The following is a 27,895-nucleotide window of genomic DNA, read 5'->3' on the forward strand; positions in this document are numbered from 1 at the left end:
TGGCAGACAAGGAACAAGTGCATCCAAAGAAACAGCTTTTACGAAAGATACTTTTAGGTAAGGCTCATACATGCTTATCCTCATACATGACATATACTAAAATCCATCCTGAACGACCCTTGCACCCACTGGGGTTGTGCGCTGGTGCACGTAAGTAATACAAACGTGTGTGTTTATCTCCATCTAATTAAGGACAAAATTCACAACTCATTTTATGCTTGTCATACATGGTGCTAGGCCAGCAAGTGCCACTGACCCTCTGTCACTGAGCTAGCATATTTACGGAAAAGTTTCGCGTATTGATTTTACTGTAAAATGTCACCAGGTGATGGCTGTCCTAACCAAGCAGTTCAGGCTTCAGGTAGAAGATATGGTAGCTTCACTCAGCTTTCAGCTGGAAAGTGACTCTTGACTTTTCCAGCAAGTCTGTAATATCTATGCACACATAAAATTTTCAAGTTCTTCTTCACTTTATAGTAAAGCAGTGAGCCCCCCTCGTTTACTCACAGGACTCAATGCCACCAGAGGCCAGTTTTCCAGAGGTACGAAAATAAATACGAATGAACTTATTCGTATACACCAGCCTTTTGAACTAACCCAGCCTTACTCGTGCATATGTATGTTTGTGTTATGTAATCCAATGAATATGCATATCCACACTCTGTTAGTTTTTGGTAAAATGTGCTGTTGGTGTGCAAGCTTTGTGGAGAAATCCCCTCGCACCCTGGCCGGAGTAAAACATACCTGCTGTATAACTCCCGCCGAGTTGTAGAGTCTGTTTCCGCAAATCATCACCATGGCAGCAACTAGTGAAAATACTGAGCCATGTGGGCCCCAGTACCTGTCCTCGGGGTGCTCCGCTTGTTACAGCTGCTAGCCGGGTGTCCTGCTGTCAGTCGGGTTTTGAGCCTGGTGGTCCAGCAAATTTTCAACCCATGTAACAGCCTGTTTATCCTGTCTGTGAGTCCTCAGCTTATAGATGAGAAAGTTCCAAGAGGCTCTGTCAGGAGCTGTTCAGAGCCTTGGTCTTTGCCTGTCTGTCTGTCTGTTCTGGGCTTTCTTGCAACTCTCCCCTTTACCTTTTGGTTTCCCAGAAAATGGCAGGAGGGTCAGTGGCCTCAGGCATTAAGCCTTCCTTATCTGTTCTGAGTTAATACTGAAGTGTAAATTGCCGGTGTCCTTCCCCTGGGGATGGAGATGGCAATCCCAGTCCTTGCCTGTTAGAGGCTTTGCCTTTGAAGATGGAGAAAGTGACGGAGTTGCAATGAATTGAAACTGTAGGCTAGCAAGTTATTTTATCCATTGGAGTCAAAGAGTAGCATTGTGCATCTTTTTCCTTTCAGAAGAAGGAGTCATCTCTTCTTTGAAACGGTCAAATCTATCAGAATGTCGGAAGAAATGTACTCTGGGAATTTCCCCTTTAAGCATTGAACCAACTTTTTCTATGAAGAACTCTTTTTGAAAACAGTTGTTTCTTACAGAACCTGGTGACAGTCCCCTGTGCACTCAGAGATGTATGGCAGATACTTGAACATCAACCCAACAGTATCACTGCCCAGATTCTGTCTTGTTCTCAGCAAACGATAAATGAGACGTGATCTGTTTTCCCTATTTTTAAAGCAGTGGTGTTGAAGGTTAAACTTTTAGAGCAGTGTAGCAATGCTTAGGTCAAGCAAGACGTTCTTCGTCTGTGCTCAAGCCAAAGGCCTCCCTCATCAGCAGAACAGGTCGACAGCTGCCTCTGAGCCAGGACATCCCAGAGCCATTTGGCCTCGAAGTGGGTACGTTGCCAACCGGGCAAGCAAACTCAAGGTCCAGGTATCCTTCGCTGAACTGCCCTCGTTAGAATACTAAAAATCCGGCCTGTAGGTCAAGCAGACCCTTGGCCAGGTGAAGACCCTTCCCCTGAGCATGTGTAGTAGTAGAAGTCTTGTGTCAGCACTGTTATAATTGTATGTAAATTACTAACCAATCCTCCTAGAGAGGATGGACTTGGAAAATTACTAACTCTGCCAGTTCTGTGTATAAATCTAGCGGGAAAAGGCCCATTGGGGTGCTTGATTTGTGGGAAACCACCGAGCCCCCAGGCTTGTGCAAGCCTACAATAAATAAGCAATGTCTCTCTGAGTGTGGGATTATTGACCTGTTGCACAGCGGGCAACGAACCCGCTTTCTGGGCACCAGCCCCAGCCCTGACAAACCGTCTCTCCCACCTCACATGGTGGCACCTGGGGAAGCGTTGGGCAGCTTAAAGCTGCTCCCCAAGAGCTGCCCCCACAACCCCCCTTTCGCAGTGAAGACGACCAGAATCCGGCAGGAGCACAAGCCTGAACCTGCCTTTCTCTGCCCTTGCAAGTGTTTGGGTGCCCCCGGAGCGGGGCAGAGAGACCCCCCCCCGCCCTGCCCGGGCTCCCCGCCGGCAGCCGAGCCCAGCCGAGCCCAGTCCAGCCCAGCCCGTGGCTCCCACGCGTGTCCTGAGCTGCTGCTGGGTGCTGGCTGCGGGCACAGGCGGGGGGGGCGGGGATGTGCGCGGGGGGGTGCGCGCCCGGGCGGCCCCGTCCGGCTGCCGATCCGCAGCGGCAGAGGCGGTGGCAGCAGCCGCGGAGGTGCCCACCGGGGCTGGCGCTGGCGGCGGGGGCCTCCGCCCAGGAGGCAGCTCTCCAGGGCTGGCAAGGGAGCGCTGGGGCGGTGGGGACCGGGGGATGCCCCGGGATGTGCTGGGGAAGGCCCGGGGAGCTGCCCCCGGGCGCCCCGGGGAGGGAGCGGGGCAGGCGGTGGGGTGGGGATGTCCCGGGAGTGTTGGGGTGGGGGCCGGGGGAGGCACTGGGGAGGGGGCCGGGGATAAACCCAGCAGACGCTGCAGGAAGCAGCGAGGACGCGCTGGGGGGGGGCACTGGGAGGGGCCGGGCCGTTCCTCCCCAGCGCAGCCCGGCACGTCCCCCGGTCCCTGTCCCGCTGCCGTCCTGGGGCCGCCATCGCTCCTGCGTGCTGGCCCCACCTGGCCCCTGGCCCCGCAGCGGTGACGAGCTCCAGGCCACTGGCAGGGACCCTCCTGGTCACCCTCCCCCTGTGCCGGCTGCCACCAGGGACAGGGACAGGGACAGCCCACCCCCACGAACACGGGGGTGCAGGGGCACAGGCCACCCTCCTCAGGGGACACGCTGGGGATATGACATGCCCTGGGGCGGTTTGGGGTCCCGCTGCCCAAGCGGGGTGCAGGCAGCCCCTGGCCCTGTTGGGGGATCACCCCCCCAGGGCCCACAACCCCCCAGAGACCCTACAACAAGGTGCATCGTCAACGGTTTTATTATCGGTGTGGTGTCCGTGGGTGCGTCCCCATCGTGCCCATCCTGCTTCCCCGTGGGTCAGGGTCCTGCCTGCCCCTGGGGGCGTTACACGGTGGTTTCCAACGTGTCATCCCAGATACCAAATCCGCAGGGAGCCGGCCTGCAAGAAATATTTCACACAGCAACCCGTGAGGATGGGAACTGATGCCACCAAGCGCAGCAGCCACAAGGCACAGGGGGGCCGGAGAACAAAAGCTCAGCGTAAGCACGGGAGGTTATGCTGGCTGAGGAGTTTTGGGAGGCAAATCTAAGCACTGCAGAGCAACAGCTCCAAGCAAAGGCTCCTGCTGGTGTCTCGCCCTGCAGTGGGCTCCTAAGCCACTGCTGGGACGGATCGTGCCTGCAACTCCTCATTGTTAAGCATGAGGATCTCCAGCCACCGTCAAGTCACTGATGAGGCCACTTTTGGGAGCAAACGTGACTTGGGCAGCCACTCTGCTTGGGGTCAGAGCCCTGCGATCACCTCCTGCAGCCCTGCCCCTAAATTGGCATTTCCCAACAAGCTGACTGCTGCTTTCTGTGGGATGCTCCACGAAGGTGCAAGGGGAGAAAACTCTGCCAAACCCCCTCCAACTAATCTTGCTGCGGGTCCTGGCGCCAGGCGGGGCTTTACCTGTCACTGCTCTGCTTTGGGGTAGCTGAGTCACTGGTCTTCCCCAGTTTCAGCTGAACTGACTTTGCAACAGCAGCTTCCATCATCTTCTGGGGCTCCTGGAGCAAGAGGGACAAATCAAGTTCTCTGTCTTTGATCCAAGTGGAGGTAAACTAAACACCCAGCAAAAACAGTGCCTGCTGCCCTCTCCTTCTGACCCTCGGCAGCTTTAGCTGTGAGTGCAGCAGGGTAAAGTCCTTTCACTCCAAACACTGGACGTTAAAAACTCCATTATGGGCAAAGCTTTCCATAATAATCACCTCTGCTATAAATAATTCGTTTTAAAGATTATACCTCCATGCAAGTGTTAAGCTCCCTCCTAATTTAGGAGGAAAGGTTGCAGTGCGGGATCCAGGCTATTAGGATCTATTCCTGCTGAGTCCTGACCTTCCCCCAACATTTCAAGACAAGCTGTGATAGAAACAGGGGATCTCACAGCCCGAGGGTGATGTCCAGCCTCAGCACCCAGCAAGTGTTACCTCTTCTCTTTTGGCTTCATTCTTGGCACTGTCCAACAACTTTCCTTCTGGCATAAGGTCATCCAGAAAGCTGAGCTCTCGCTTCGAGAAGCAGAAATCCATCATCTTCCGGACAAAAAAGAGAGCCAAAACCTTCACGAGTAAGAGGGAAGATGCGGTGAGGCCAGAGATGATGCTACATCTCCCTCCAGCGCTGCAAACATCCCGCTGCCAAGCGGCACCAGCTCTTACCATCATGGGGAAGATGATGGCGGCAGGGGTCACCTTGATGGCCCAGAGCAGGACAAGGCAGACCAGCTGGATCACAGTGAAGAGATGCACCTTTCGCAAGGGGACGTGCCGCAGGTAGAGGAAATCCGGCTGGTGTTTTGCCGGCATGCAAAACAGCTTCAAGCGGTCAAAGAACTGCAAAATAAAAGTGAGAAGCGGCTACCTTGAGACTGCAGAAAGTTTCTGGCCCTGTTGAGACGTGCGGGTAGTTTTCAACACCTCACGTGCAGTGAGAAATCCTGGATCCCACTATGTTCCTCCTGGGAGCAGCAACCACTTTCCCTTCACTCCATCTATAAACCAACTTGCCCACGAGGGCTGCCCACCAACTTCCCATTATTCCACGCTGGTCTACTAACAGCCTTTCGTGGCCCACTGAATCCCCCAGCAAGGATTTCCACCAGTGGGAGAAACTGCCTTCCCTTTGCACTGAATTCCCCCATTGTCATGGAACCAAACACTGACCTGCTCTAAACCGTGTAACAGAGCGCGCTGAACCCACCCGCTCCTCCCAGCCCTCTACACCTGCCGTGCCTCCACCAATCTCCCCCTTACACAAAACGTTGTCATGGCTTGCTTTCGGAGAGGTTTTTTCCCACACTGCTGCTTTTTTCCTGCTTCTACGGAGGTGAAATACCAGGGAGCCGACATGCTGCACAAGAGTCCGTACCTGAATTCCTCTGAGCGACGACACGCCCATGTAGAGAAAGATGCCATAAAGCACAGGCATTGGTATCAACTGAAAACAAAGAATGCAATCATTTGGGGGGTTAAACTGCATTTTCAGTATTACTCCTCTCTTCTACAGGCACTGCCTAAAATTGCCTAAAGCTTTCCACTTTCCACAGGGTTAGAGGTGTGTCGGATTCTCCCCATCAGAGATTCTGTGAGTGCGAGTGAGCTAATGCTCTGCTTTAGGCTGAACCCTGGAGTTACCTTCCATCAGAATAATCCTCTTTTCCGGAAAGGTTGGAGGAAAAGAGGGGATTTCACCCATGCCACCATACGCCATGTTCTGTTTCTACATATTCTTGTGGCAACATGCAAAAGCAACGTGCCTCCTTTCAGCCTAGAGATAAGATTACTTTGTGCACATGGGGATGATGTCAGTGTGTTCAGCTACTGGGAACGGCAGTTCTGAGGCACTGTGGGGAGCAAACTGCAACCAGTGAAGTGCTGCCTGTTTGAAAGAGAGCGGATGTCCTGGTCTGAATACACTTAGTTGCAACCCATAAACATGGGTGGGCCTGAAAGTCGCCTGAAAGTTAAAGCCGTCGTTGCGTTGCTCGCTTGCCTCGAGCGCAGCAAACGGGGCTCTGAAGGGCTGGAAAGTGTGACCGAGGCTGGTTCCCACTGCGGGTCAAGCCCCAAGGTTTGGGATCCCCTCCTCCTCCGTTCCACAACCGCTCAGCCCTGCAGAGAGGGGACTACTTGTGCATAACCTCCAAGAAGCTTGCGGTGGTTGGGTGTTTTGCATTTTCCTCCTACCTTTAACAGAGAAGTGAAGAAGATGGAGCAGCCCATGAGCACAAAGATCATCAAGCCAGTGACCCTCTGCTCTCGTAGCCCCAGAAACTTGGGTTGTTCTCCTGGAGCTGAGCACTTGGACTCTACTTTGAGGCTGTTCACGTGGGTGATGGACAGGACGGTTGCAGCCACAAACCAGGGCAGCCCCATCACGGAGCACACCCCGAGCATCACGGCCACGATGAAAAGGTCCAGGTGGTACCCGCATCCTTTCTGCAGGGAGCAAAACAAGAGACACAGCATCCCACAGCACAAGAGCAAGGACAACGTTGCAAGTCAGGCTCAAACCCTACTTGAGCACAAGCCAACTTCTTGAAAATTTAAAACAAGAATTGGAAACGACTAAGGACGTAGCCAGCCTCTGCGCAAGCACCTTGCAGCAAAATCTGGCAGGAGTTCAGACAAAGTGGATTTGGAGAGACTGGTGTTTTTATTCATAAAGAAATTCCCACCACTTGCAAGTAAGATGTGACTGAGTTACCCCTGGCAGTGCATCAAAACAATTCGTTCCCCAGCCGCTGCCGACATTTTAAAACAAAAACGTGCTTCTATATTGCTCTAAGATTACTTTGGGGCTTCAAAAGATTGCTCATCTGAACTCCCCTGTCATTCGCTCCCTGCGTCATCATTAATTCAGGAGAGCATCTTGCCCCACAGCCTGACATTGTTCCAAAGCAAGGCCTTCACAAAGCATCTGGAGCTTCTCCCCATCCCTGCAGCCCAGAGTGGGCTAGAGGTGGGGCCATCTCTTGCAGCCCCTTACCTTCAGCCTGTGCTCCTTCCTGTTCACAATAACAGCAGTGATCTGCTGGTCCATGAAGATCAAGATGGTGCAGAGCAGAGCTGGGACGAGCGCAGCCAACACCGTCCACCAAGGGTTGGGTCCTATGGGGTTGATGAACCACCCGCGGTCGTCTCTGGTAGGCTGCAACAAAGCTCACACATCAGCATCATCTCCCAGCCCAGTCCCTTCGCTGGCTTTGGTTTTCCCTCCCTGCCTCTGTCAGAGCATCTCCCAGCCCTGGCTTCACGTCACCCTCTCCCCTGGGGTTCAGCAGCGCCAGTGTCCTCTGTGCAAGCACCTACAGATACTTCTCCTGTAGGTATCTAGTTTGGGGCTGTCTTCTCACTTCCAGAAGGAAACGATGCGTTCGGAGGTGGAAGAAGAGATGGGCACACCACCAGCACCTCCTCCAGACTCAGCCCTGTCCTGCCCCCACACCCCCTTGGGGCATCCCCAAGAGCTGAAACCAGCTCCGTGCCAAACCCCCCCGTTACCTTGAACATATGGGGGACGTGGAGCTTCGGGGACGGGATCCCAACCATGAAGTCCATGAGCACCATGATGACGATGGTGAGGAAAACAGCAAAGTCACTTACTGTGGACCGTACCTGGGTCAAGAAACCAGAGCTGAGAGGGGCATCACAAATGGGGCCCTAACATGAGGTGGAAGAGTTGGGGACATCAACAACGTGAAGGCTGCTTAACAAACCCCCCACCCGCCTCTGCAGACATGCAGCCAAATCCCTTGGTTAGGTGCTGCTGCTGTGTTTGTCCCCGAGAGATCTGGTGCTTAATTGGGTGGAAAAGGGCTGTTTGAATTCAGACCTTTAAAAAAAATAAATTAAGAAATAAGGAAATAGACGTCTGCCACTACAGCCACGCTCGCTGCTAAAATGGGAATAAGGCACCGAGGCACCGTTTGTTCCTCATTTGAACCAACTTTCCCCTTGAGCACATGACACACAGAAGGTGGGAAAAAAACCCGACACTTTGGAAGACCTGATTTCCCACTGCCTGAGCAAAAAATCACTCCGGGGCAGGTCGCGAGGCAGGTGGGAAATGCTACGATCGCTTTGCACTCATGGGAATGAGTGAGGGACACACAAGCTGATGGAGAGCTCGGTCTCCAAGGTCAGTGTTTCCCAGCTTGACCAAGTGGTGGCAAACACTGCTCAGTGCTCCAGGAAAGCCATTCTGGGAAATGAGCGTGGGGACTGCTGCGGGCCACCATCTTCTGCTTACTCGGGTTGGGAAGTAACGGCTGGTTTTAAACTTCTTCAAGAAGCTCGACAGCACAAAGGTGGAGAAGAAGAGGATGCAGCACCAGAAGAGGACATTGGGCGCGTAGGGGCCGTTGTGTCCACAGGCAGGTCCTTGAAACTCTCCATGCAAATATCGACATTCCTGGAGAAACAGAGCGTCAGCACACAAAGGCAGTGCACGTGCGGCAAGGAAACCTGGGATAACGAGCGGGATTTGAGGATTGTGGTCCATGACCCTCTGACAGCTGCTGGAGATTTATAGTTAATGAGCAGCAGCAGCTGAACGAGTGACACATGGAACCACACAGAGGAGAGCGGAGAGATGGGATGTGACGGGACACCACAACACAGAGCCACGGCACATCCTCCCCCAGAATGGCAGGTAGCCATGGCTGAAGAAGACACCAGAGGGGAAGGCAATGCTGGAAACTCTTGGGGATAGAGAAAGAGGGAATGGGGAAGGAGGTCTAAGACAACCATGGCAGGAAAGGAGAAGAGACAAATCGTCCCTTCCCCCAGCAATGGCTCAGGGCACTTACAGTCACCGTGAGGTTTTCCCAGGCGATGCCAGACACGTTGATGTTGTTGCTCTCCCAGAAGCGCAGGGTTTTGTTGCTGGGATGGGTCGGTGCCTCACACTTACAGCTGGGAGGAGAGGAGCCAAGAGAGGGGTCAGGGGAAGGCGGTGGGGGTGCAGCCCTGAGCTGCTGCCAAGGGGCAGCCGTGGTTTAGGAGGAAAAACCCACTAGTAGGTGGTGAGCAAGTCGAGCTTGCTGTGCATGTGCACAGGGTAGATCTCCCGCAGGTGACTCAGCTTCTCCAGAGCCTCGTAGATGAAGATAAGGCAGATGAGGGAGGCGAAGGCTTCTTCAGTGAAGCGGGTGATGTAGCACACCAGAGAGCTGGCGTCAGTGGCCACCAGCACGATGCAGAAGAAGGCGGTCCACAGCCCGATGCACGCCCGCAGAGAGAGATAGGAGAGCGCGTACTCCCTGGGAAACCAAAATGACACCAAGGGTGGAAAGGCCGGCACGAGGCTCCAAGCCGGGCCTTCCCGCAAAGGGGGAAACTGGGAGCAATTTAAGAGCCCGTCAAGGCTGTGGAGGGTAAATGCAGTTGCCGTGTACTACCACAGACAACCTCGGGGCTGCGGTGCAGAGTGGGGGGCTGCAGAAGGAGAGGCCAGTTGTTTCATTATCATCATTTAGCAGTTATCTAATGGAGGCTAATTGCAGCTGGTGCGCAAGGTGGTGTTCTCCCCCATCACCCCCATGGCCCAACACAGAAAAACTGTTTGGATATTTGGGGGAAATGTCGTTCGTCTCCCAGCAAAATCCAGGCTAAAAAGTGCCTGTTTTTGTACTCAGAGAAAAGCAAGTCTTCCCCCCTTCCCAAACCAGACTGATTTGCCTCGTCTTCCTTGTGCAGCCCATCTTGGGCATCCACATTCTTGTGGATTCTCCTCCTGCCGCTGCTGCACTTCAACCCTAGAAACCCCAAACGCCCCCATCCATCCTTCAGAGGCTGAGGGCGCCATCACATACCAAAGCAGCAGCGGGCAATGTCTTGGACACAGAAGACAACTTAAATCTAACAACTACCACCAAAAAAAATAGAAGAAAAACATCTTTTCTCCATCACTGCTGCCTTCTGAAGGCTCTGGCAGCACCCAGCCACGGCAGGCTGCCTTACTTGCAGAATTTGTAGAGGATCTGCTCGAAGACAAGGACAGGTCCGGTGCTGCCGAGGATGGTGAGAGGTTGACCGGCAAAGAGGGAATACACCATGCCGGTCATGGACGCGCCCAGCAGCGACTCCATGGCACTCTGTGCGGGGAAGAGAGGCAGCAGTCAGGGAATAAATCATGAGGGAAAAAAACAAAACCAGAGCAAATTCACTGCAGCGAGGACTTTTGCACGAGTGTTACCCTCCCCCATGTCACCCAACACAGAGAGGTGCTCACGATGTGGTTATCGGTCGCCTCCCCCAGCAGCCCCCCAAAGGTGATGATGGGGGACATGCAGGCACAGTAGAGGAAGAGGAAGGACGCCAGACACTGCAGCCTCAGACCATCCCGAAAGTCGCTCCAGAACCACGGGGCTTTCCGCTTCACATCCCGGATCAAACCTCCGAAGAGCCTGGAGGAATGGACAATAAAAATAGACTGTTCCCGTGGAAGAACACATGGGAGTTTGCTCTGCTGCAGAAGGGCCCTCACAAGCGCTGCTCCACAGCAGCACTCGCCTCCTCCCATTTCATACCCAGTAGAAACAGGCCCACAAACACACCCCTCCAACCAAAAGAAAAAGGACACAACCTGAGAGCCTCTCCCCTCTTACTGCAACAGTCCCTTGCTTTGGGAAGCAGCAGAGCTCTACCTGGAGGCACTTACACATCTGCTTCCACCCCAAATCGGGAAAACCTGTGTGCAGTGATGCTGTGGCTGAGCCCAGCTGCCCAGATCTCCCACCTGCCCAGCCCAGGGGACCAAGCTGGTAACGTGGAGCCCCTTCACTCAACCAGCTAACCCCAGGAACCTGCTAGAAGGGAAGGTGCCTGCTCAGATTTGAGAGGCAAACAGAAAAAAAACCCAAACTGTTAAAGCTCACACCTTCCCGTTCGCTCCAGTTCAGGACTGCTGTGTTTCTCCAGCTCGCTGTGAGAAGCATTGTCATCGGGAGCTCCCGGCATCGTCCTTTTTTGCTGTTGAAATGGAAGTAGGATAAAGGTACGGATTTGCAAGCCCTGGCTTGCCTTGCTTCTGCTCTGGGAATGTGACTGTGTCAAACCAGACCCTGGGAATTCGGGCCCCTGAGCAGCATCCCCAGCCGGGCTGCCGTCCTGCCCGGCCCCCTCGCGCCTCCCTGCGCCGCAGCACCCACCTGCGAAGGGACGTTTTTCGGGGGCTCGATTCGGATCGATGGATCCCACTCTCCTGGCGGCAAGACCATGACCTGATCCAGGAACTCATCAACGCCGGCCACGAGGTCAGCCCGGTTCTGGGCTTTATAGGCCACGTTGTGGAAAACCTGCCGACAGGAGACAACCTGGTGAGAGGACAACCCATCTCGGATGGCCTCAGCAGTGCAATAAGCTCTTGGCTAAACGCAGGGTCATTTTCCCCACATTTCCTGCTGCAAATGGCAGGAAATATTCCCTCAAAAGGAAAAATCTGTGCATCCAGGTATCTGCACTCATCTGCACGAGGCCCCGTCCCCCACGGTACACCACAGCCTTTTCCTTCGTGAGCAAGGCAAGTTTTCCTGTCCCTCACAACGCCAGCACTGGGGACAGCATGCTGGGGACCCCAAGGAGAAGGACAAGGTGCAGGATGCACCCCGGGTGGGATTTCAGCCTCCAGCAAATGCGCATGTTTGCTTTGGGGTGAGAACGAGGGGTGGGCTCTTCGGACCGCTGCGGGCAGCTAGGACAGCAAATCCTCTTCCTCACTACTACAGACAGGGAGAGGGGAAGAAAGCCAAAAATGACCCGGAGATCTCTCATCTCATCGCACCTCCTCTGTCATGACAGTAGCCATGGACCTGCCGATCTCATGGTACTGATGGCCTTTTCCTTCTGGTCCGAGCACAACAAACAGGAACCTGGGCAAGAAAAACAACATGAGAGAGACGAACGTGCCCTTGCTCAAAGGGCACCCAAGGAGATCCCCGGGAGCTCCCAGCCCAGAGCACAGCTCAGGAGGGGACCCACAGGCTCACCGACTCTGTGGTGAATTTGAAATTCACCAAAACCGATCCCAAATCTAACTTTTGGGCCAACTTTCACTAAAATTGGCCAGTGGGTTTAAAAGATACAGCAGGGAAGGGGGAAACAATGGTGAGGAGATGTGCAGGGGAGAAACGTGCTTGCTCCCGCTGGCCTCGTTCCCTTGGGACACCAAACTGATGCACGCAATCTGATGTTGTTTTGCTGGGTTTTTTTAAATAAAAATTCTGTGCTTCAGACCTTGTTGGGATGGGAACTTCTGTCATGCCGGAGAGGAGGACAGCCGGGGTCAGGCGGACAAATGCCACGATGGGCTGCTGAAGGAAATCCAGCTCTCCTACGAGCACGTTGGACACTTCAGCGCCGGCGGGAATTTTCTTCAGGAAGCGCAGCTCCGCCTGGGCACAACAAGCAATTCTCAGGCAATTACGCCAAAAACAAAGCCCGCAGAACTCTGCAGCCAAGTTTGCAAGAGCAAATCTGGCCCCAAAAGTGTAAGAAAGCTAGGAGTGTCTCACCTTGCTTAAACCCATTGTGCCGGTCTCTTGGTTCTCCCCATTTTTAGCTTCTGCACCTGTGGGATAAGGAAGAGGGGTGAGTGTTTGGGCTGGTAGGAAAAAGAAAAACAGTCTGAAAGACAGACACAGTGCAACTGGGATGCTTCCCCTCTGCCAGGAACAGTCTAATGGGGCCGCAGCCCTGCAGGAACCCTCACCTGGCTTGTCGAGGGCATGCAGGTCTGGCGGCTTCTTGCTCTCATCAGCAAAGAAGTGGGCAATGTTAAAAAGCTTTTTTCCTTTTTTCTCATCCTGATGGTGATGCTTCTTCATAAGAACTTCTCGAACCTTCGCCCGCACGTGCTCGTCAAACTCCGTGGACTGTTCTTGCTGGCCCAGGATCATGTCTGGGGATGGCAGAGGGAAATGAAGCCATCAGAGCAGAAACCCCCACAAGTCCTGACCCCCGAAGCCCCCAGGGAGAGCTGTGCCACGCAGGATACCCTAACGCAGGCTCAGCCTTGCTTAGCAAGACGTTTTAACGCAGTTCATCCTTTTCAGCCACAGCAAGAATTTTCTTTTGCTAAAAGACATCATCAAAGTGCTCATTCATCACTCCGCTAAGGTAATTATTTCCCATTCTAAATAATGCAATTCTCTTGCCCTGTCTGGCCGTTCTGTCTGACTCCACACAGTGAACCAACTTAAAAGCAATCTACAGCACAGACTTTGCCAGAGTTTCCTTGGCCGATCGACTGCAACTCGCCATGCCCACGGTACCTGCGATCTCTTCAATGCTGTTGGCACAAACATCCAGCAGCACCGTGCCGTTGAGGATGCAGCTCCTCAGCTCAAAGAGGCTGTGCAAGGACAGCGTGGCCACGTAGGGCTTGCTCCAGCGCTCGCCGCCATCTTCCACGTCCTCCTCAAACTTCAGCCACCTGCAGACATCGGGCACCGTCAGTCCCATTGCCAGAAAACAGCCCCAGCTCTGCAGCCCCCGGGATCGAGCTGTGGGGTGCCGAGACCAGAAGGCTCCTCACAGCAGCACCTGCAGCTGCAAAGCCTCATCTCCCGCAGAGCAGAAAGCAGAGCCTGTGGGCGCTGTCAGCACGGGGACTCCTCTCCTACCGCAGCCGGCAGCAGAGACTTACCGTGCTGTTTCCTTCCACTCGGCATCTTTACCCTCTTTCACACAGATTTCATCCAGCTCAGTGAACAAGTCATGGGGGACGTGCTGATCGTCCTCCTCGGTCCCCAGGATGAACTGCACCTGCTGGGACGGGGTGTCTGGGGGCAGAAGACAAAGCCCTGTCCCGTTACTGCGCTTGAATACGGCCCGTCACGCTCACGTGCAAAGTGGGCATCGGATCAGCACCAGTTCAGCCACAAATACTGAGCTGGGCCCTCTCCCCTGGCTCTGGCCAGGCTTGCACAGAGCCTCGGAGAAGGAGAAGCATCAATTCCACCTCTGCATAAGAATGGACAGCTTTCCTTCCCCACATTTCCATTCTTAAAGCCAGGATCCCTCTAAGGAAGGCGAGCCTAATTCCATTATGCATTTAACTGCCTTAAAGAGAAAGAAATCTGAGAAAAGTTTGGAAAAAGGGGGTCTTGCTACATAATGCACCTTCCCCTCAGAAGAACAGCAAGAGACTCCAGCTAGCCACATGGACCCCAGCACCCACGTAGCCCCAAGGAGTTTAGTGAAGGCCGCGGCGGGACTTACAGTGGTAGCCCGGCTCCGTCGGGGCAGAGTCCTTCTCCCACTCCCATTCCCGATGCTTCTGGCTGTGGGGTGGGTGGTGCCAGTGGCTCTGCCTCACCAGCGGCATCCACACGCCCATGGGCAGGGTCCGGTGGCCTGAGGAAAAGCAGCATTTGCAGCACACTCACTACTGGGGGATGGTTGACGCGGACACCACGGTTAAATCAGTGCAGCTATCCCAGGAGGAAACCCCAACTTATCTTAATTTTGTGATTTTCACTGGATCCCTGAACGTCACAGACCTGCCCTTTTATCGAGGTTTATTCTACCCGAGCTTTGAAACAACTGAGCAACAACAAGCAATGGCTCTGGGTCATTTAAAACTCACACCGTGGCCTCCACGGGGCCTTTTTTCCCTTTGTTAAAAAAGCCATAATAATAAACTCTGTGAAAAGAACTGTGCTGCTTTATTCAGAAGCACAGCACCTGCAGAGACTCACCTTCCAAATCCTCCCTCTCATAGTGAATACTGAAAACGTTGCTCACGTTTCCCCGGTCAATCTCTGCCTCTTCGTCGTGTCTCTGGTTAGCAATGAGAAGAAGGTATGAGTTGGGGCTGGGTGTGTAGAGCTCCCTTACGTCCTCCCACCCACCATCCACGCCGGCCTCCATGCGAGTCCACGAGGCCTCTGCGTGTCTCCTCCTCCAGGCACGCCCTAAAAACATGGACTTGTAGGAGCTTTTTCTTCCCATACCCAAATAAAACAGCTCATAACATCACCTATATTGTACACAACGCGAGCCAGGAAGTATCTACAACAGGGGGAGAGAGATGAGGGTTTCAGACCAGAAAAACAACACTGTTTCCTTCATGTCTTTCCTTTCTACAAACAAACAAAGATGGATTTCCAAACTGGGGAAAAAAAAGCCAAACCCTGCACTTCTTATCACAGCAAGTTTCACTCTCCAAACGCGATAACTGCAGGCCTCACCAGATGGCCCTTGGCCACAGGACATGGCCACCAACAACCTCCAAAGGCTCTCAAGAGCCTGCAAGGGCAAAGCTTCATCCTCAGCCCTACGAGGCTCCAGCTTCCCTTGGTGCAAGGGCGCTTCCCACCAAACACACCGTTTTTCTCCTTGCAAAAGCCAAGGGCTGAGAGCTAACGCCCTCCTAGCCTGAAGTACCACTGCCAGCGCTGCACAAAGAGCAGCTGTGCCTTAAAAGCTGAAGGAGAACTACAGGGGCAAACAGAAATAAGTCCTTTGCCTTCTCTTTTCCCCTTACCACCAGGGCTGGGGAAGGGCATTGCCAGGATTATCGTGTTCAAAGCAAGAAAATCCCAGCCACTGGGTCTCACACTCAGGTCACAACTGCAACTCTGAAAAGGCCTCCTGGAAGCACTTGATGGCACCGGTTAACCTGATGGGCAACAGGAACAAACGCTCCTGTCTGGAGACAAGTTTGCTGGTCCCCGAGCACTTATTTCAGAGCCGACTTGTTGCTACCTGCCTGCCAGCTCCCGGGACTTGCCCATGTTACCCGGCACCCAGGTTAGCGTGCGCCTGTGGCTTTCCTGCCCTCTCCCCGATGACAGCCTCCACCACCCTCCGTCCCTTCTGAGCAACGTGTCCTGCTCCCCTCTGGATTTGTCAAGAAAACCCCAAACCCCAACCCTGGAAAAATCACAGGATGAAAGGCCTTAATAAAATTGCTTTAGATCGCAATTTAAATAAAATAGCAATTTAACTAAAATCAGAAGCTCAAGCGTGTTCCGTGGGGGTCAGAGTGGGCATAAATGGAGTGATTTGGGAGTTGCAGCTTTCAAACGGCCCACGGACAACAGGGGGACAGTCTCCTTCTCTCTTAGAAACGCTTTTCCTCCGTGCTCCAACCAGCGACGCTAAACCTGCCCCAGCAGCCCTCCCCGGCGCAAAGCGTCTCCCCCTGCCCGTCCACCTGCGTACCGGGGAAACGCCAGAGGGATTTCAGGGAGAGTTTTCCCCCTGGCTGGGGGATGCTCAGCCCCTCGGCAGAGCCCCAGCTGTGATACCTGTAACTCTTCCAGAAGGGTCATGTTGTAACCCCCACTCGGGTTCATCCTCGCGTCGGTCACCGGTTTTGGGGACAATCGACCCTCCAGAGCAATCGGGAGTCAGATTCCCCTGGGACACCACTGCAGCCTCAGCGAGTGGAGCTCAGGTGACCCCCAGGGTGCCCCAGCTCCATAGACACCACCGTGGCCATTATGACCTCATCAGCTGTGATGCGGAGCCAGGCAGGGCTTTAAAGTCACGCACCCCAAAACGCTTCCTGCGGGAAAATCTTAGTGGATGGGAGGAGCCAGCTCTGCTTTGAGCAAAAACTATCCAGAATAGAGAAATGGGGTGTCAATGCCCTGGCCCCCCAGGGCAAAAGGCATAAGCAGCATTTGGGTGTATTTCAAAGCACAAGCTGCCAAAGTACAACTGAGGTGTAAACCATTGGGAAAATAGACATTACAGGGCAGCACTGATTTTCTGCAAAAGATCAGGGTATTTCGGGAAGGTCTCACTTTGGCACAGCCTCCAACCCTTTGGTGCTTCAGGAAATCCTCGTTAGCCAGACCAAGTCCTAGCCTGGTATGGAAATGTCCAGATGAAGCAACAATTTTACTCTCCTCACTCCCTCCAGCTATCTCCAGCTCTACTTTATTTTCGAGCTGAGCTAATCCATCATTTCCATCCTACCAATTCATTTGCTCTAACGAATTTCCCCCCCTCCCAGCGGCGCCCGGCACAAAGGTTAACTGCCCGGCTTGCCCGAAAGGTGACACGGGGTGTAAAATAACATGGTCAAGGAAGGTGACACTGAGGTCTAATCAGTTAAAATCCCATCGTGATGCAAGCTCACACCTCTATTACTATTTAGTGTTAAAGCTCAGGAGCAAAAAAAGGAGGAAAACAGGACAAGTGGGCACCTCCGGTTCTGCGGCAAAATGCTCCGAGCATCCTGTTGCCCTTCCCCGGCCATTGCAGCACCCCCAAAATCACAGCAAGTCTTGCACGGAGATGCCATCAAAGGAAACAGCCCCACTCAGAACCCCCCGGGGGGGGGTGTGTCCCTGCACACCAGTCCCCATTGCACAGGGGTCCTTGCACACCCTCACCCATGACAGGGGGTTCCCGCACAGTGTGGGAGCACGTGGGAAACTGCAGGACTCACCAGATGGCCCTTGGCCACAGGACATGGCCACCAACAACCTCCAAAGGCAAAGCTTCATCCTCAGCCCTATGAGGCTCCAGCTTCCCTTGGTGCAAGGGCGCTTCCCACCAAACACACCGTTTTTCTCCTTGCAAAAGCCAAGGGCTGAGAGCTAACGCCCTCCTAGCCTGAAGTACCACTGCCAGCGCTGCACAAAGAGCAGTTGTGCCTTAAAAGCTGAAGGAGAACTACAGGGGCAAACAGAAATAAGTCCTTTGCCTTCTCTTTTCCCCTTACCACCAGGGCTGGGGAAGGGCATTGCCAGGATTATCGTGTTCAAAGCAAGAAAATCCCAGCCACTGGGTCTCACACTCAGGTCACAACTGCAACTCTGAAAAGGCCTCCTGGAAGCACTTGATGGCACCGGTTAACCTGATGGGCAACAGGAACAAACGCTCCTGTCTGGAGATGAGTTTGCTGGTCCCCAAGCACTTATTTCAGAGCCGACTTGTTGCTACCTGCCTGCCAGCTCCCGGGACTTGCCCATGTTACCCTGCACCCGGGTTAGCATGCGCCTGTGGCTTTCCCGCCCTCTCTCCGATGACAGCCTCCACCACCCTCCGTCCCTTCCGAGCAATGCCCAGTGCCCTTGTGCAGGTCCTGGCATGGGGCTAAGGTGAGGTCAGGCCTTGCTGAGCTTTGATCAAATCCCTCATGTTCATACCAAGGCCAGAGATGCTTCTGCAACCGGGAAAACAGGACTTGTGGCTGGCTGCCGAGACCACGGTGGAAAACTGAAGTTGCATAAGATGGCAAACAAGAGCACTTTCAAATCAGATATCTGGACATTAATTCCTGCTTCGTAGTGAGCATCACTTGTATTTCAGTAAGAATTGTCCAGGACACCTCCAACCCTGAGCCTTGGGCAAATGCCATGGGACTGAAAATGTGAAATAAATTGTCTGAAAAGAACATGTCATCTATTCATCTTCCCCACGCTTCCACTCAAAGAAAAAGGGTTCTGCCTGAATAACTAGACCTGCCTGAAGAACTCGACCTGAGAAGGTCATTAATGCACCTCACGTGGGCGTGTGTGCGCTGTGTCCCTAGGTAACAGCAGCCTTCAGGCAAGGCTCACCCTGAGCCACAGGAAAGGGCCGTAAGGGAATGCCTGCTTCTCAGCGTATAGTCTCTTCCAAGGGCTGAGCAACAAAACTCAAACGCATGCAATAAAAAGTCACCCCTGGTATGCAGCACATCACCCTCTGGTGCCTTCAGCATGAGCACGACCTCGGCTCATCCTCCTCCCTCCGTACTTGGACCTGACAGTTACACACTACCCGTGGGCCAATTCATTTCCCCTTGTGCTCCCCGTGCTACTCCAGAGGTGAGCCTGGCATTAACTGACACACGGAAACACAAGGTTCTGAGGTCAGGCCAGCAGGGTAAGATGGGACCTGCAGCTCTTCCCAGTCACTGCTTTCCTTCACCAGCCTTGGGTCAGCAAAGCTTGGCTTACTCGCCACCATTACACCAGGTGGACATTGTGAGATGGTTATTTCTATTTTCTCATCTCCATTAAGACCCATCAAGATCTTCTAGATGTTGCATAAAGTTTAGGCAGGTTTGTTTTTTTTCCTGGACAGGTTCACTCCAAAGTAAAGCAGAGTTCACAGTACAGGAGAAGCCTGGGATAGGGCAGCTCAAACATACTGGACAGAGAGAAACATATGCTGGAATTTTTTTATGCACATGCCTTGACTCCAAAGCCTTTTTTTTCTCAGCTCCTCTTCCCACATCCCAAGTCCCACACGTAACTCCCTTATTTCAACTCCAGGCAAATCTCTGCCGGCTGTTGCCAGACCCCAGGCTGGACATATTCAGGAGGGCAACTACACCAGCACATGCAGCAACACGGTTTATCCCTGTGGAAATTCCAAATCACAGCACTGAAGAGATCACCATGTGGTCAGAGCACCCCGGGACAGTCTGCAGGTGCTAACTTCAGCCACCCAGGCCGGAGCAGCCCAGCACCAGCAGGGCCCCAGCTCTGTCCCTGCCTCAGACAGGCTCCTCAGCCTCCCTTCAGCGCCCGTCGCTAGAGGCAGAGCCTAGGTAACCCCTGCAAAACCTGCTCCCAGCCCAGAGGGAGGCAAAGCCCCTTGGCCAGTGCCTGAAACACCCAGAAAAACCCTCCTCAGCACCAGGGAAGAGCTGACGCAGCCCCACGAAAGGGGAGCTGCAGAGACCCTGCGGATCAAGCAGAAGGGCTCCGCTGCTCCCTGCAAAAAGCAGCTGCACCGGATTCTCTTGGCTTTTGCACGCAAAGCCCCTGGGGGGCTCCAGCGTTTTGCAAACATACGTTCTGCCAAAGCTGCTTAATTTCTGATGGCAGGGAAGGTGGACGCCGCAGATTATTACTTTTTCTAGCTAACAGGGACTATGACAGATAGGAACACACAGCATCCCCAGACAGCCCGTGGGGAGATGTCACTGCGGGTGGGCGCTACCAGCCAGACTGCTGGCAGCTGAGCAGAGGGAGGCCAGAGCCAGCCTGTCCTGTAGCTTCTTCACCACAACCATGGCTCTCAATGGCTACAGACACCAGGCATCCCTGCCAAACTGCCAGCCTGGAACAGCCATGGACCTGAAGTTAAAATCAGTATGGGTGTAACAGACTTTGCAAGCTGACACACACGGTTCAGGGGGCCCTGCAGGACGGAGAAGACTGCGGCCACCACTTTCTGACCCAGTCCTGGGCCTCACCATGCTTGGAGATTGAAAAGTCCTCAGACAGACCCCGCCTCGCACAGAGCTCCCTGTCCAGTACACAGGTGCAACTGAGACAGGGAAGTGGAGGGAGGACCAAGTCTCTTCCAGGCTTCTTCCTGAGGACGGGGCTTATCAGGTCAAAGAAGGCTTGCCAGCCAGCCACAAAATGAAGCATCAGCCATCTCCCCCAGGGGAGAGCCACGCTTTCAAAAAGAGAGCCCAGAAGCTGAAATTCACACCACTCAGAGGAAGTACGGAATTTATATCACTGCCCCCTCTCCATTCCTGGGGTTGTACATACCCATCTCTGCTCCCTCAGGGACCAACAAGCCCCTCTTCCCTTGCCAACACTCCCTCTGCCCCATGAGCTCCCCTCTGTTTTCCTGCACAATATCCAACTGTCACCAGTAAGCTCAGCTTGGAGCCATCACTCCCAGCTCACACTTGGCTCTCAGCTGGCTGCCTGCAATTCTGACTCCAAGAGGACACATGTGGAGCAGCCCAGGGCATGGAGGGGGGATCACACTGGCACACAGCCCAGCACAGAAGCAAGCCAGCCCCCTCAGCACTTCAGACAAGCCACCCTCCTCCATCTTAGCAGGGTCTGACCGAAGCAGGCTGCTGGCCCTGCTCTCTTCAGAGGCACAGGGAATTGTTGGTTCATGCAGGGAGCCGCTCTACAGGGCTGAAAATCCTTCCCTCATCCCCTGGGAAATGCTACTGACAGCTCTCATCCTCCTGCAGAAACACACGAGCATATAGCCAAGGGCAGCAGCAGGCGTGTGGCATTATTAACCTCTCTCTTGCTGCAGTGCCAGAAGGACACAGGGCACCATCAGCCTGCGTCCCCCCACAGCCCTGCTGCAGACTCCGAGACAAAGCCCCAGCACAGGCACTGCCCAGCTTCTGGACACCAGGACCAGAGCCCCTGGGGGGTGACACAGGCACATCAGAAACGTCTTTCCTGGCATCAGTGCTGCACTCACCAGATCGAACCCACAGAGTAACTGGGCACAGCTGGTGTCTTGCAGAGGACATGGAGCTGCAGCAAAGACAAAGACAAGGGCTGCAGTGAGGACCAAGGGAGAGGAGGGCAGTGCTGGCACAGACAGCTTACACCGTCCATGGGAGCATTCCCTTCCCCCGTTTTAACCCATGAAGGAAGAACTCCAGCGCTCAATGAAGGGACTGACTGCGACACTCAAACTGTTTTAGATGCTATCAAAAGGTTTCCTACCAAATAACAGCAGTGAGATCACTTACCCAGCTGCATTATCATGAAGTCCCAATCGTGAATTCCCAAATAGGCAGCCCATAATCCTCTCTAATCCAAGCAGGGTTTGTACTTGTTTTCTTCTGAGAAAGAAGGGAAATAAAGTTGGCTCCTTTCAGACATGTTTCCCCTGCCTTCCCCTGAGCAATGCAATCCCACATTGCAGGAAAGAACATTGATTTTTTCAGTAGCACACACCTCAACACATAGCCCTGGGTTTGCTTTCTCCCTTTTTATTCCCATGTTCGGAATCAATTTTTTTCCTCACTTTCTGTTTATTTTACATCTCACTTCCAAACCCTGAGCTGGTTCTCTACTCCTTTTCTAAATCAAGACAGTATCTCAAATGTCTACATTTTGCACACCCTGACATTAGCGGTGCAGCCATGAAATCCAAAAAGAGTAAACTCATTTTTCCCCACTGCTTTTTGAAACAAATCAAAGTCCTTGGCCCCAACAAATGTAATGCCTCTTTTTCGGTGATACTACAAAACCACTTAATCCAGCCAGCTGTCTTTGTGTAAATGCATAAAAAAATTTACAAGCCTCAAGAAGTTAATCACAGCTTAAGGGGAATCTGTGACATGGAAGGTAGCAAGGCAGTAACTGTGATGCTGTGATTGCCAGGAGACAATGCCACATGAAGATGGGTCGATTGTGGATGGAGGTTCAGGCCTGACTCAGCAGGGTACTGCCCTTAGGCATCTCAGCCTAAACAAGAAAGTGAACAGTTGTCAAGGGCACTGATCACCTACACAGTTACAGGATGCTTCGATAGTTGTTCTGGGGCTCACTCTACCTTAATCCCAACTCTCCTGGCCTTGTGTTCCCTCTGGCAGCTAAAAGACACCTAAGTCCCCACCATATTGAGGGCAGAAACACACTGCAGTACCAGTGCACTGTAGGAGCAGGGCTTAGTGGCCTTTCCCAGTCACAGAGGCAGAGCAGGGGTCAGTCTCTCCTCCTCCACACCCAGCTCTTCTCCTCAGCTGGCAGAGTCCTGCCAGGGCATTCTCCATCCCACCCCGTCCCATGGGGCACCACAGGCTGGGGAGCACCAGGCCCTCCTCTCCTTCACCCAAGGAGGGCACAGAGCCTCCTTCAGAGCCCAAGCACATGGCAGCTCTCTACCACTGGACATCTCATGCATTTAAAACCATGGCAATACCTGAGCACCCACAGCCCAGCAAGATCCTCCCATGGTCACCTCCAAGGACCACGCTAAATACCACAAGTGGTCCTTCCCTCCAACTTCTCCAGGACAAGAAAAAAAACCCTCATGTGCTTTACCTGGTCCACCACAGCTTGGTTGGCACTTGCAGCTTCTGGCATCACTTGGCAGCTCCATTTGCAGTGGGACGGGTCTCCTTGGCTCCTGGTTTCACTGCAAATCGGTCATCCAAAGCCCCAGCAGGTCCAGTACCTCTCCTGCAGGGCACTTTCAAACACCAACATCTGGTTCTGTGATTTGAAGCAAAGGAGAGGAAGGACCAGAGGAAATGGCCTCAGGTTGCACAGGGAAGGTTTAGATCAGACTGTGCTGTCTCAGCTCCAGCTGCATCCTCCTTCCCTGCCCTCCAGCACGCAGCCCCCAAGGGCAAAACCAGTAATCTTTACCTTTTCACCTCTTTCCAACATTAATAACGACTAGATAAAACATATCAAAATAGATGACATCAGGAAAGGCACATGGACTGTGATCTGTAACGTCAGTTCTAACAGCTGGTATACTTCAGATTCTAAGGACCTGAAATTTCTCTTACAGCCAACTTGAAAATTAAAACTATTCTCACTAGCCAAGAATTTTTCTCTAAGGACAGAAAACTACTGGCTTGGAATCTGAAGGTTCTTACTCCGAATTGCATTCCTGCAAGTGAGGAAAGGAATGAGTAATCGAACTTTCTTAAGACCAGGCTTTTTTCCTGGCAGGTTCTGTGCTTTTCCAGAGAAAGTGGGTGGGAAGGTTAGAAGTTTATTTGAAAGTTGAGACTGGTTCTACAGGATCCCAGTTATTTAGATTTTCCATTACACTGATCCATCACAAATGCATGGCTAGGTAGCCTTCGCCCCCCACCCCCCCCCTCAAATTGTTCAAATTAATCTGATCTAGTACTAAACAAATGCAGGAAAGGCTTTTGCCTTTACAGTCATTTCATCCATGTCTCTTGATTACGTTTCCCTATATTGCTGCCCAATTCCAGATGGTGTATGCTTTTGGCCATTTGTTTCATGTTCAGAAACTTTGTTTTCTGTCTGTTCTTTTCTTCCATGTATTTGATATTTCTCAGCATGACACAGTTCTGCTGCTGTGTTTACTGGTAACATTCTTACATGCCCATGCTTTGCGCTGGGTTTCTGTCCACCTACAAATCCAGGCTACTGTGACAGAAACTCCAAGTTAGTTTCTCAAATTTGGAAAACTTCCCTTCTGTAATTGTCAGTGAGGCTTGAAACTACTCCCATTGGTTTATAAACCAAACCCTTTCTCATGGTTACTGAAGAAGGTTGTGGGGTCTGAAGTCTTTACACTTGAGTTTCATGGCTGTCTTCATCAGCAAATAATTTAAATATGGGGTAAGCAGCAGTAGGCAGAGAATTCACTCTGAGAATGAACCATTTCCTCTGAACCAAAAAACTAATGGGACCACAGGCTACAGCATCTTCATTTTTTAGAGGTTTTGTAAGGTTCTTGGGAAGATTATCCCTATGTTGTGACTACAGAGAAAGGGAATTTGCATGCATATGAGCAATTTGCCAAAGCAAGTTTTGGCAGAACTGGGAGGAAGTGAAACACTGAAACCCCAAAACTGTGCTGCCCCTGAATCCCGTTGCACTGTACCTGTGGAGCAGATGGCATTCGACATACACACCAAAGCACGTGTGTATCTCCCACTGTGCTGCCAGCAAGCCAGATAGAACAGAGGGAAGATGCAGAATGTTTCTAGAGGAAAATGCAAGAATACATGGTTAAAAAACCAAAATAAATAAAAAGAGAAATAATGTATTGAAGAAAGTACTAGTTAAGAAGGAGCAGTGGGAATAAATGGATGAAAGGGAACATTTGCGATGGCCTTGAAAGGCTACTCAAAGAAAATGCAACACTTTTAGCACATCCTAATCCACACTGGATTAGTGCTATGAAGGTTGACGAGTGTGGAAAGATCTGTCAAAATATTTTTTAAAATGACCAGCTCACATCGTTGCAATTTTTCTTTTCAGATTTATGAGGGAACTGCTCAGATTCAAAGGGTGATTGCAGCTTGTGGTCATGTTGCCAAATATAAGGCTTAGAGAAATGTATCCAGCATGTCTGGTGCTGCTGCAGTGTTCTGTGTTCTCAGGGAAGAGGATTTTAGTGTATTTCTCAATACAATTAGAAAGGTGTGGAAAAACCCTTTTCCTTCAAAATCTTTCCATTGTGCACACAATTAAGCACTACTTCTGTACTCCCCGTCCATTTCCTCACTTCACTCCTGACTAACAAACTCAGCGTTTTCTAAACATTTCTGAATTTCAAAGTGATTGGTGGTTGTCTTGCCCCACTCTCTTGCCCTTAAATCTTTGGCTTTTGGTGGGAGAAGAGATAAAAACCTTCTCTGTAAAATTTATATGACCAAAAAGGTGAACAAAATTATTATTTTTTATTGTCTGTGATGGTATCTAGTATGTAACAAGGAATTGGACTTTAGGTGTTTCCGTATTGTTTAGAATGATACAGATTTGCCTCCACTGTTTTATCATGGAGTTTGGGTGGATACCAAATTAGTAAATCTCAGGGAAATCTATTCCGCTTCCTCAGGAATACCATGTTGCAGCACACTGTCTCTAGGTCACCCCTTGCTAAAATAAATATGCTAACCCTGTGGTTTTGTGGCCTCTAGAAACTTGCACCTTTTAAAAAAATTGAAAGTGACTACATCTTTCCTTCTGGACCTTTCAAAAACATACATTCTCATAAGTTACAACACAGATTAGTGTTATTCTTCTCAAACGGTGGCCAGATTATCTATATTTTACACACATTCATGAGTCAGTATGAACAAAAACTAGTTTTTGTTTTCATAGGGCTTCTTTTCAGGGACAAAACCATCTTCCTCACCTGAATCTAGCAAAGACAGAAATTGTCATTCGGTGCGTTTATCTCTGTGCCTCAAAGGAACTTGTAACATATATAAAGAAAATCTTTGTTTTATTGCGCCTTAAGCAAGATGACTTCTTTATAGATGAATGATAAGTACAGCTCTTGAGAAACAGAGATACGGGAAAAAAGAAGTATGATCACCCAGTTTCAAATGTGTTTTCATTTTAACTGATCCCACAGGAAAGAACCTGTAGGAAATGGCCTTATTTTCAGTTACAACAATGCTGTTCTAAACTCAGATACCCAAACACAGGAAAGGGCAAGAAATGAGAACCTGACAACACAATGGTTTTTCACTGTAAAATTAGATGATCAAAATGCTATTTCTGACCGTCATTGCTGCATCCTATTAAGAATCTATTTATAAGCAGAGAAGTGTGGTTGCTTTTATTCCCTTTGCTTGTCACATCATTTAAATTGTATTTCAGGCAATCTGTCCAGTGCCTGAAGTATGTTACAGCCGTACAGCAGTTCTCGCTACGCTACAGTCCGCAGCAGCTGAACAGCCCTCCCAGCTCAGCAGCACCAAGGCTGCGTTGTGTCGGTTTTCAGGAGTTAGATACTACCCAGTAGTAACAGAATATCAGCTTCAGAGAGCGTGGCCTCTTTCACTACTACGCTTCTTAAGTAAATGTTCAGTTAGGATGATTCAAGTGAAAGGGGGTAGCTTCTCCTTAAGAATGACTTATAGCATCACATTTATTTCACATCTGGTATATTTAAACTTATTACTCCTTTCCATCAGTATATATACTTAACTATGTTTCTTGAGAAGGAGGAATTTTTTTTTTTTTTTTTTTTTACCCTGGATAGACCCTTTTTTCAGTGCTGGCAGAATGCATCTTCCCTGGTCTTCCTGGGAAATCGCTCAGCGCTGGTGAGGCTGCACCTCAGTGCTGTGTCCAGTGCTGGGATCCCCAGTACAAGAGAGGAGTGGACATACTGGAGAGAGTCCAGGGATGGGCACTCCTCAGTAGCACCCCCAACAGGGCAAGAGGCAATTGGCACAAATTAAACACATAAAACCCCACCGGAACACAAGAAAACACACTTTTTTTTACTGTGAGTGTGGGTCAAACACTGGCACAGACTGCACAGAGAGGTTGTGGAGTCTCCATCCTTGGAGTTACTCAAAATCCAACTGGACATAGTCCTGCATAACTGGCTCTACTTGAACAGGGGGGGTGGACTCTATGACCTCCGGAGACCCCTTCCCACCTGAACCCCTCAGGGAATTCATGTGCAGTCACTCACCGAACCGCCCTCACTCCACCACGGTCCCTGGCACCCCCGCTCTGAACGCAGCGACGGATGGTACAAATCCTGTCGCCAGGTGGAAAGTCTGAATTGCTTAACGAAGCGCTTCATGGCTGTAAACTGACACTTGATTTACCTGCGGGAAGATCAATACTGTGACACACCGGACAAGTATTGGCTGTATTTAAAAAAAAAAAAACAAACAACCTCCCCCTTGAATACCCCTCAAAAAAACCAGCGCGCCCCACCAAGACTCAAACCCCTCCGCCAGAGCCCCCCCCCCCATACCACCCTCCACCGCCCCCAAAAAAAGAAATAAAGAGACCTTATTTCCTATCGTTCTGTGCCAGCCAGCGTTACACAAACATTTTCTTGTATACTCTCCAAACGGTGTTTCCGCGCAGCACGGATCACATCTGCAGGGTCCAACACTGGTAACTCACACCGCACGCAGCCTCATCAGTTTAATTAGGAAGAAAAAGGGTTTATTTCTGAGAGGAAGCGCGGCTGCACGGCCCTGCACCGGCGCTGGCTCCGGCCTCTCCTCAAACCGCGGCGAGCGCTGCGGCGGCACCCGACTTCCGGGCGGGGTCCTTCCCTGCCCAGGGCGTCCCGCCGACCGCCGGCTGCTGCCCGCCCGCGGCACCGCCACAACCCCCAAGCGCGGGTCAGGCTCTGGGATAGTCACCTACAGCAGGGTCCTTGCCGGAGCTCCCCCTTACCCCGCCCCGCGCGGTGCCGCTCTTTCCGGCGGCGGCGCGTGCAGGTACCGGGTGGCGCGGGAAGGGCCCGGCTGGGGCTACCGGCGCCTGGGCCCGGCCCGGGGCGGGGGGGTTCGTCCCAGCGTCTCGTCCCAGCGTCTCGTCCCAGCGTCTCGTCCCAGCGTCTCGTCCCAGCGTCTCGTCCCAGCGGGGCGGGGGACCCGGCAGCGGGGCTGAGCGGGCGATCGGGTGCTGGGGGAAGAACGGGAGGGTGGTCGGAAGGGAATTGGTGCCTCCTGCTCGGGCACTGAGCTT

General features: G+C 52.1%; 2 protein-coding genes across 6 annotated transcripts in view; one reads left to right on the top strand and one right to left on the bottom strand.

Annotated features, from left to right (window-relative positions):
• Positions 1 to 3,288: 3,288 nt before the first annotated feature.
• On the bottom strand, positions 3,289 to 27,631 carry LOC141937802 (electroneutral sodium bicarbonate exchanger 1-like). 5 transcript variants are annotated; one of them, XM_074855990.1, is made up of 29 exons: positions 27,205 to 27,631; positions 26,877 to 27,015; positions 24,321 to 24,422; positions 22,772 to 22,942; positions 21,472 to 21,564; positions 21,195 to 21,250; positions 14,753 to 14,834; positions 14,274 to 14,408; positions 13,699 to 13,834; positions 13,325 to 13,485; positions 12,763 to 12,951; positions 12,566 to 12,621; positions 12,288 to 12,445; positions 11,836 to 11,923; positions 11,204 to 11,350; positions 10,933 to 11,024; positions 10,285 to 10,459; positions 10,014 to 10,147; positions 9,068 to 9,313; positions 8,861 to 8,966; positions 8,302 to 8,463; positions 7,554 to 7,667; positions 7,039 to 7,200; positions 6,237 to 6,488; positions 5,419 to 5,487; positions 4,710 to 4,883; positions 4,479 to 4,610; positions 3,961 to 4,058; positions 3,289 to 3,447 (listed from the first exon to the last, which is right to left on the bottom strand). In XM_074855990.1, exons 5-29 carry the CDS (start codon positions 21,485 to 21,487, stop codon positions 3,393 to 3,395), a joined length of 3,195 nt encoding a protein of 1,064 aa, XP_074712091.1. In that variant the 5' UTR covers positions 21,488 to 21,564; positions 22,772 to 22,942; positions 24,321 to 24,422; positions 26,877 to 27,015; positions 27,205 to 27,631; the 3' UTR covers positions 3,289 to 3,392. The 5 variants fall into 5 exon arrangements, with proteins under 5 accessions (XP_074712091.1, XP_074712093.1, XP_074712094.1 ...); XM_074855992.1 differs by lacking the exons at positions 21,195 to 21,250; positions 21,472 to 21,564; XM_074855993.1 differs by lacking the exons at positions 21,195 to 21,250; positions 22,772 to 22,942; positions 24,321 to 24,422; positions 26,877 to 27,015; positions 27,205 to 27,631.
• The window catches only part of LOC141938233 (uncharacterized), a 32,386-nt gene continuing 31,306 nt past the window's right edge, over positions 26,816 to 27,895 (top strand). The window contains exons 1-2 of the mRNA XM_074856903.1: positions 26,816 to 26,955; positions 27,486 to 27,645. Of these exons, the coding sequence (XP_074713004.1) occupies positions 26,816 to 26,955; positions 27,486 to 27,645 (300 nt within the window). The remainder of the gene's footprint in view (positions 26,956 to 27,485; positions 27,646 to 27,895) is intronic.

The sequence above is a fragment of the Strix uralensis genome, chromosome Z (assembly GCF_047716275.1).
Source record: "Strix uralensis isolate ZFMK-TIS-50842 chromosome Z, bStrUra1, whole genome shotgun sequence".
Lineage (NCBI taxonomy): Eukaryota > Metazoa > Chordata > Aves > Strigiformes > Strigidae > Strix > Strix uralensis.